This window comes from Carlito syrichta, unplaced genomic scaffold (genome assembly GCF_000164805.1).
Source record: "Carlito syrichta isolate Samal-C Ts95f unplaced genomic scaffold, Tarsius_syrichta-2.0.1 Scaffold83011, whole genome shotgun sequence".
NCBI lineage: Eukaryota > Metazoa > Chordata > Mammalia > Primates > Tarsiidae > Carlito > Carlito syrichta.
In genome coordinates, this window is record NW_007027107.1 from 46,371 (window position 1) to 54,980 (window position 8,610).

The window sequence follows — 8,610 nt, forward strand, 5'->3', positions numbered from 1 at the left end:
TTTCTTTCTTTCATTCTTTCTTTTTTTTTTTCAGACAGGGTCTCACTATGATGTCCAGTGTGGTCTCCAACTACTGGTCTCAAAGGCTCCTCCTACCTCAGCCTCCCAGAGTGCTGGAATTACAGGCATGAGCCACGGTGCCTGGTCACCCATTTCTAAACTTGGCAACATTTCAAATGATGCTCTGAGAGAGGAGCTCACAGGTGAAAGTGAATTCTCCCTCCAGATGTTATTTGTTGCACGAGGCCAAAGTTCATACTGCACTTTGAGATTTCTCCCAGTCTCGTTTAAGGTCCCAAATGGTGACTCCTAGACAGCAGCCCAGTGTCTTCGAGGCTAAAACCAAGAGTCTTTATCTCGCTGTGGCTTGAAGTACGCTGTCTCTTCCTGTGCCTGGGAGGAATGCAAGATATCATTTAAAAGGTCACCACTATTTTGAGAGAAGGGATCTTGGAAAAAGGAGTGAGCAACAAGGATGTAGCAAGAGCTCAAGATAAGGAGGCTGAGCCAGAGGCCACAGCATATAAAACTCCAGTCCCGCCTTGGAAGCCAAGGTGACCAGCACTCTGGCGCTTCCATCCGGCGTCTCACGATCTAAGAGGTGAGAGCTTTTTCATTGTCTTTCAGTGACTCCTGGCCGTGGGGGGGGTGTGGAATTTTTGCCCACAAAAGGGGGTGGAGGGAACAAAAGGTATTTTGTGCACCCATAACCGGTTGGCCCCTCTTTTTGGTCCTCTCCAGAGTCACCCCACAGCCAGATCTGCTTCCCAGCACCTTCTGGCTCCTGGCGAGTGTTTTCTGCTGCCTGTGACCGGCCGTGATGGGGTGGAGCTGCCTTGTGACGGGAGCAGGAGGGTTTCTGGGTCAGAGGATCGTTCGCCTGCTGATGAAGGAGAGGGAGCTGGAGGAGATCAGGGCCTTGGACAAGTTCTTCAGGCCGGAATTGAAGGAGGAATTCTCTAGTAAGTAAACCGGAGTTGTGCGTGTGTGGCTCCTTCTTAAAGCCTGCGTGGGTGCGCGGAGGAGAACGCGGGCAAGCTACGAAAGGCTGTAGCCAAGTCAAGGGCAATCCCGCCTCTAAAATCACCAGAAAGGAAATAATGTAAAATGGCGTGGCATAAAAGAGACTAGACCGAGTGTGGGGAGACCGGATTCCGTCCCTGACCCAGGAACAGAAAGGCAGCCACCTCAGCCTCCAGGCCCCTTTCGCCAGTTCTCCTCCACGTCGACCGCTCTCTGAGGTTCTGAAGGCTCTGTCTCGGCCACCGCTGGGCAGTACCTGCCAAGCGCCATTAACCTGGAGGCCACCCCAGTGAGTCCCCACCCCTCTTGGTTGCCCTGGGTTTGGTTTTGTTCCTTTTGTGTTATGGCCCACTTAGCATCGTTACTGAAGGTGAAATGAAAGGAAGTTGAGGTAAAGATGAATGTGTGGTGCGTGAGAGAGAGCGAGAGAGAGAGAGAGAGAAGATGAGAGATAAACAACGAGACAGAGAATGAGTGAGAATGAGAATGAGAATGAAAGAATGAAAGGATGAGACAGAAAAAAGAGAGAATGAGAGACAGAATGAGAGAAAAATTAGCGAGAGGATGAGAGAGAGAGACAATGAGAGGATGAGAAAGAAAGGGTGAGAGGGAGAATGAAAGAGAGAGAGAGAGAATGAGAAGGAGAGGATGCGAGAGCGCACACGCACCCAAGGGCACAGCACGGAGCAGAATACGGATTCCTCATGCGTGGCGTTTACTACTTGTCTCTTCTGTTCATGACTACAAAGAAAATGGGTGCAGAATTTGCTGTTGCAGCCCCTGCGCAAGGGCAAAAGTTGAACTTAGAGTGTATTTTCCGACCTGTTTCCTCCTCAGATCCTCAAAATAACCCTGTGAGGAAGGTAGGAAAGGCGTCACACCCACCCGGACAGTGAGCCCATCCAGGTCCAGAAGCCTAAAGGGCCGGGTCGTCTGTCTCCTGCGCGGCAGAGCTCAGACTCGAGCCTGTCCCGGGGCCCCGTCGCTGGGCGCAAGGGCTGAGGCTTGGCAAAGTGAGTTGTCAGTGTCTGTCATTGCCTCCCTGCGTGCCCCAAACCAATTCCCCGTCCTCCACCCACCTCCGACCCAGGGTACGGGAACGGGTGTTGACACGCAGGCCCGAGCTGTCCAGAGGGCCCCGCCCTGCCCACACAGATGGTGTCCTTGGTAAACAAATACTAACACAATCTTCAATGTTTGCAACCCTTACATCTCAATGGTATTCACAATCCAACATCTGAAACCAGGAAAGAGCAGGGTTCGACCTACAGGAACGGTTCTCCTCTGGTGAAAATTCAGGAGACAGAAGGGGTGGGCAGGGGCCCGTACAAAGGCAATAAGAGAGAACGCTTTCTGGCCAGACGCGCCACTAAATCCTTTCCATGCATTGATTCAAAGTGGCAACGCTGTGAGCCAGGGAGTATTGCTAGCCTTCTTCTTGACAGATGACCAGATAGGCCCAGAGAGGTTAATTAACTTGTTCCAGGTCCCATATGGCGAGCAGGATGGGAATCCAGGCGGTCTACCTCAGTGTCTGTTCGCCTAACTGGGAGTTTATCTCAGAGCTTCTGTCTTCCCTCCACCCAGCTCACACCAGAAAAGCAACTGCATATCCTTCCTCTGTCTCAGAAGAGTGGATTCCAAACAGCCAGACCTTCACCTGGGGAAAGGGGGAAAAACAAGGCTTGGAGGCAGCAGGGCGGGTGTGACCCTTCCCTAGGGGTGTGACCTTGGGTGTGCCCCTCTACCTCTCGGAGCCTCCGTGTTCTCTGTCCGGGGGGAGTCGGAATGCCTGTCGTGAGGGAGCTAGGAAAGGAAATGAGCAAGCCGTGAGCGCTGTGTGCAACGTGGAGAGCACAGACGAGTGCGGTGTATGGAGCCAAACTCTGCGCAGCACGGCGTTCATCTTGGGGGTTCATTTGAAGCGGCAACTGGACTGACAGGGTCACTTTCTGTGGATTTCAGAGCGGCCTGAGGATGTGGATGCCGCACCCACCACCCTTGGCAGGTGGCCAGGATGTTAGTCTGTCGGTGGCTGACTCGTGCTCAGCATGGCATCTGCTTCTGATGACATTTGATAAGAGTGTCTTCAATTATGTTCATCACTGGGTCCATCCCAAATTCCCTGTTAATAGCTCCTCTCTCCTCCTGGCTGCTCTGTCCTCTCCTCTTCCTCTAAGCCCAGATCCAACAAGCACCAGGACCTGTCAAACCTGTCAAACCTGCCACGTCTTGCGCGTCTCTCTCCTCCTCTGCTCTGACTACAGGTGACCCTGTCCTGCCCTCTGAACTTTGGCACAGAAATCCCAGTCAACATCTTGATCACCGTACCTTCCCTTATGTCCCCACGGACTGGTCCATTTCATATCCCGAAGCCAAGAAAAGCCTCCAACAGCACTCTCCTTCTACTTCTCTTCTTACTCCGAATCCATGTGTGATTCCTCATGCCCAACGGAATTAAATTCAAATTCTTTCCTCTTACATCCAGCTCTCCATAATCCTCCTACTCTGTGAACTTCCCTTGACGCTCGTTAACCATTTTCATGTTCCAGGCACACCTGCTACCCTCACTGTTTGGTCGCTTTTTCTGGAATGAAACAAGAGCAAACAGATGTTTGTGCCTTCCCAACAAACACTGCGCCTGCTGAACTCGGTGCCTTGCTGACCTGTCCCTCCCCACCCTACCCCCCCCACTGGCCTTGAAGTCCTGGGCAAAGGGTACCTTTATCAGGAAACCTCCTAGCCAGATCCAGAAAGACTTCCCACGCACCCTGACTTGTGTTTGCACAGAGCTCCCAAGCAAGATCAAGGTGGTGCTGCTGGAAGGGGACATCCTGGATGAGCTGTGCCTGAAAAGAGCCTGCCAGGACGTCTCGGCCGTCATCCATACCGCCAGCATCATTGACATCATGAATACCACTCGCAGAGAGACCATAATGGACGTCAATCTGAAAGGTATAGCAGCCCGGGGAGGAGTGGGGATCAGAAAATAGAATCAGGAAGGGGGGAGAAGCCCCACCGCTGGACCCTGCTGTGCTCTGTGCCCGGTCAGTGCTTGTCACCCACTGAGGGAGTCCGAGACGCCACAGGAATCCTCCTTTTTTCGATCAGGAAACTAGGTCTGAGAAAGAGCCGTAACTTTCCCAAGGCCCCGCAGCTATTAAAAAGGAGAACTAGAATTTAAGTTCACACGTGTGTGACTCCAAAAGCCACGGAAGCTCTCTCCACTGCTGCCCTCATCAAGGGTCAACTGAGCTCTGACATCACGCTCTTGCTGTCCAGCTACCCTCGCCTCCCCTAGGCCAGAACCGGGCCTCACAGGTGCATCCTGAGTTATCATGTGAAACCTTGTGTGCTGGTTGATAAGAAGGCCCAGAGCCCTTCTGGCCATCTCAGAGAAGGAATCCTCTCGAGATAACTGGCAAAACTGCCTCACAGAAATCTGCAAGGACAGAATTAACCAGCACATGCCTTCCCACAATATTTTCCTAACAACAATGGTTTCCGACTGTCCATAATGCCAGCTCTTCAGCTCACCACTGGGTCTACTTTTTTTTTTTTTTTGAGTTGGAGTCTCACTCCATCACCCAGACTGGAGTGCAATGGCCGCTCCCGGCCACCGCAGCCTCGACCTGCTGGGCTCCGGCGATCCTTCCGCCTCAGCCTTCCAAGTAGCGGGAACTCCAGGCACGTGCTACCACGCCCCGCTGATTTTTGATTTTTATTGTAGAGATGAGGTCTCGCCAAGTTGCCCAGGCGGGTCTCGAACCCGTGGCCTCAGGCAATTCACTCACCTCAGCCTCCCAAAGGTGCGGGATTATTACAGGCTGAGCCACCGAGCCTGGCTACTATTTTTTTTTTTTTGGAGTCGGAGTTTCATTCTGTTGCCCAGGCTGGAGTGCAGTGGCACACTCACGGCCACCCCGGTGTCCATCTGCTAGGCTCCGGCGATCCTTCCGCCTCAGCCTTCCAAGCAGCCAGAACTACAGGCATGCGCTACCATGCCCGGCTAATTTTTTCATTTATTGTAGAGACCAGAACTCGCCAAGTTGCCCAGGCTAGTCTCGAACTCCTGGGCTCAGGCAATCCTCTAGCCTCAACCCCCCAAAGTGCTGGGATTACCGGCTTGAGCCACCACACCCAACTGGGTCTACTATTAAAAAGCAGTTTCTAGCCAGGTGCCCCAGGTATACCCTCCTTGGATCTTCATCCCTTAAATGCTCAGTGGCGCTTTCTGAATTGTGGGTTTCCAGTCTACTTTAAATCCAGATACACTAGCTTCAGCAAACGTGTCGCCCAGTATCCCCCCTCTGGTCCCCGGAGGCCAGTCTCTCCAGCACCACAGCCCCTCCACCCCGGCCCACCTGTGCCCCGTGCCTGGCCCTCCAAATTTATGTCACTCAGAGACTCCTTTTCTAAAGCACCTGATTGCTTCTGGGTCTCCAGGACCATCTCACAAGAAACATCTTCCTCAGTCTCTATTTAGCCACACTCCTAGCCATCCCCACACGGCAAAGAGGAGACTAAGAGTACGCCAGTTTTTAGTGTTTGGTCCCTTTCTCATAATTCCTGTTCTTCACAGCTCCCAACAAGAGGGAATGTGAAATGAACGGAAAGTGTTAGAGGCATCATTTTACCAAAACCAGGATCACTCCCAGGGTTAGAAAACACTTCACAATGATGGTCATTTCCCCTCGGCAGGTAAACTAACCTCAAATGTTCTCTGCCACGAGGTTTCATTTTCTTAAATGAGGCAGTCTCTTTAGAAAATCAAGTTGTCCAAAGCCTTGAAAGGGGGCGAACATTTTCAAAAATAAATAAATGGAAATTATCCTCTGTCCAGGAAATTCCTTCCTTCTTCAAGGGAAGGCACGCTGGGCAACTCCGTGGTTTCACTCCCACACCTGAAGGGATTCTGCAGGTCGGCTGTGGCAGGTGCCACCGGCAGAGGGCACCAACAGAACAGGCCGGGGCAGAGGCCAGAGACTGAGTGGAAGGCAGGTTTATCACCACTGCCAACTGGGCACACGGAGTTACAGACCAAATTAGAAGCACCCTTCTCAGGGGATGCACCATCAGGAACAGGGTCTGGGTGTCCAGCGTCTCCTTACTGACTGCTCAGTGCCTCCAAGAATGGTCCTTGCAGCAAAGTTTTGTTGGTCTTCAACAAAATGAGAACAATTCAGGTAATGTAATGTCTTTTTGAGAGTGTACATTGCCTAGATACAACTTCGTATGTGTGTGTGTGATGTGAATTCTTCAACTGTCCTTTTTTGGCTAAGGACCAGGACTGCCCATATCCTGAGAGTGTGGCCTCCTGATTTTTTAAATTTTAAGTGACCTCTCTTTACCAAAATGGTAATGTTTAAATATCCTTTCTTGGCAACATATAAAGTGATCAACCTATATCTTTTTCCAAAATTAAAGTATACACACACACACACACACACACACACGCACGCACGCACATCCATGAGACTCAAAAGACGATAAATTCTTGCTCTCCAGAACCCAGACATCAGCCTCTTTTCATTTTTGTGTTTTTCCTATGGCCGTAGCATTGTCAGATCTCAGTCAGAGACACCGAATTACGTGGTCTGGATCTGTAATAACCACTGCACTTGGGGTGGGGCGTGGGCAGTAGACACAAACCTTGGATGTGATTGGCCCTTGGTGTTATTTTGACACGGATGGCATGCTTCCCCTGGGCAGGTACGCAGCTCCTGTTGGAGGCCTGTGTCCAGGCGAGTGTGCCCGTCTTCATCCACACCAGCACCCTGGAGGTAGCCGGGCCCAACTCCTACACAGAGATCATCCAGGACGGCCACGAAGACCTGCAGCTCGAAAACACATGGTTCGCGCCGTACCCATACAGCAAGATGCTTGCCGAGAAGGCCGTGCTGGCGGCTAATGGGCAGACTCTTAAACAAGGCGGCACGTTGTCTACATGCGCCTTAAGGCCCATGTATATCTACGGGGAAGGAAGTCCATTCCTCGCTACCCTTATTAGGGAGGCCCTGGACAACAACGGGGTCCTGACAAGCAACGGCAGGTACTCCGTAGCCAACCCAGTCTACGTGGGCAACGTGGCCTGGGCCCACATTCTAGCCTTGAGGGCCCTGCGGGACGCCAAGAAGGCGCCAAGCGTCCGAGGACAGTTCTACTACATCTCCGACGACACCCCTCACCAGAGCTACGACAGCTTCAACTGCACCCTGTGCCAAGAGTGGGGCTTCTGCCCTGATTACAGACTGCACCTGCCTTTATCGCTGACGTACTGGATTGCCTTCCTGCTGGAGGCGGTGAGCTTTCTGCTGAGTCCGGTTTACAAGTATGCACCCCCCTTCAACCGCCACCTGGTGACGCTGGCGAATAGCACCTTCACCTTCTCCTACAAGAAAGCTCAGCGAGATCTGGGGTACGAGCCGCTCTTCAGCTGGGAGGAAGCCAAGCGGAGCACCATCCAGTGGATGCGTTCCCTGGTGCGCCAGCACCCGGAGACCCTGAAGACAAAGACTCAGTGACGTGAGAATGACAGGATGCGCTTGTGGGTGTTTTTGGAAGATGTCGCCAAGCTCTTCCTTTCTGGCTTCATGCAGAAAGTGACCGGGGAACAAGCCTCCCTTTTACACAGGAGCCAACGAATCGTCGTCCGCGTGCCATCAGAACCTTCCCAGTCCCTGGACCAACGAGAAGCTTTCTGCTCTGATCATCCACAGAGGACAGATGACTTGTTATCACCAAACCCCAGGTGCTGGTTGTGAATGACTTGGGGTCCCTTTCAGCTTAGAGTTTTGTCTATTCGTTCCATTTTATTTCTTACATGTTACAGCATTTCTTTAAAAAAAAATTCATTCCTTTATGTAGGTCAATGAAAATAATAATAAAAATGTTTTAATGCACAACCCAGAGGGAGGCGTGGTTTATGTTAATATAGACCTAGGGGACCCCCCCCCAGAAAAACAGAATTATATTTTGGAGGGCAGGTCCCTTGCAGTACACTCAGATTTGTTCCTCCAGAACAAACAGTCAACCAAGAAGTTGACTGGAAGTTTCATCTGGAAGTTTTGGGAAGGTTTATCATGATTTGTGAAAGAAACATCCGCTTTGGGGCAAATAAGTGATTGGTTCTTTCACCTTGACCACGCACCTGCTCTCACCATGCTGCGTGTTCAGCAGTTTTTTACCACAACACGGCATGACCCTTTTGTCCCACCCTCCCTATTCATCTGATCTCACCTTGAGCGACTTGTGTTTGTTTTCCTGGATGAAAAAGTCCTCAAAGAGCAATGTTTTGCTGGTGTGGATGAAGTGAAACAAAAAACAGCAGAAGCACTAATAAGCATTACAATAGATGGGTTCAAAAGCCGTTTTGAGCAGTGGAAAAAGCGTCTCAGAAGGGGAGGCTGCAAATGGAGAGTACTTTGAAAGTGACTGAAGTTTAAACACATAAGTACATACTTTTTATATATAAATTCCGGGTTTTTTGGGGTCCCCCTCATTCTTTCTCCTTCTTCTTCCACTACCCGGTCTTGCCATCTCCAATGTAGAAAAGTAGCACGAAATGGGACTGCGGGTCAGGAAGAC

General features: G+C 51.3%; 1 protein-coding gene across 1 annotated transcript; it reads left to right on the forward strand.

Annotated features, from left to right (window-relative positions):
- The first annotated feature begins 820 nt into the window (after nucleotides 1-820).
- Nucleotides 821-7,547, forward strand: HSD3B2 (hydroxy-delta-5-steroid dehydrogenase, 3 beta- and steroid delta-isomerase 2). Its single transcript, XM_008056095.1, has 3 exons — nucleotides 821-962; nucleotides 3,814-3,978; nucleotides 6,736-7,547. The coding sequence occupies exons 1-3, from the start codon at nucleotides 821-823 to the stop codon at nucleotides 7,545-7,547; spliced, it is 1,119 nt and encodes a 372-aa protein (XP_008054286.1).
- Nucleotides 7,548-8,610: the final 1,063 nt, after the last annotated feature.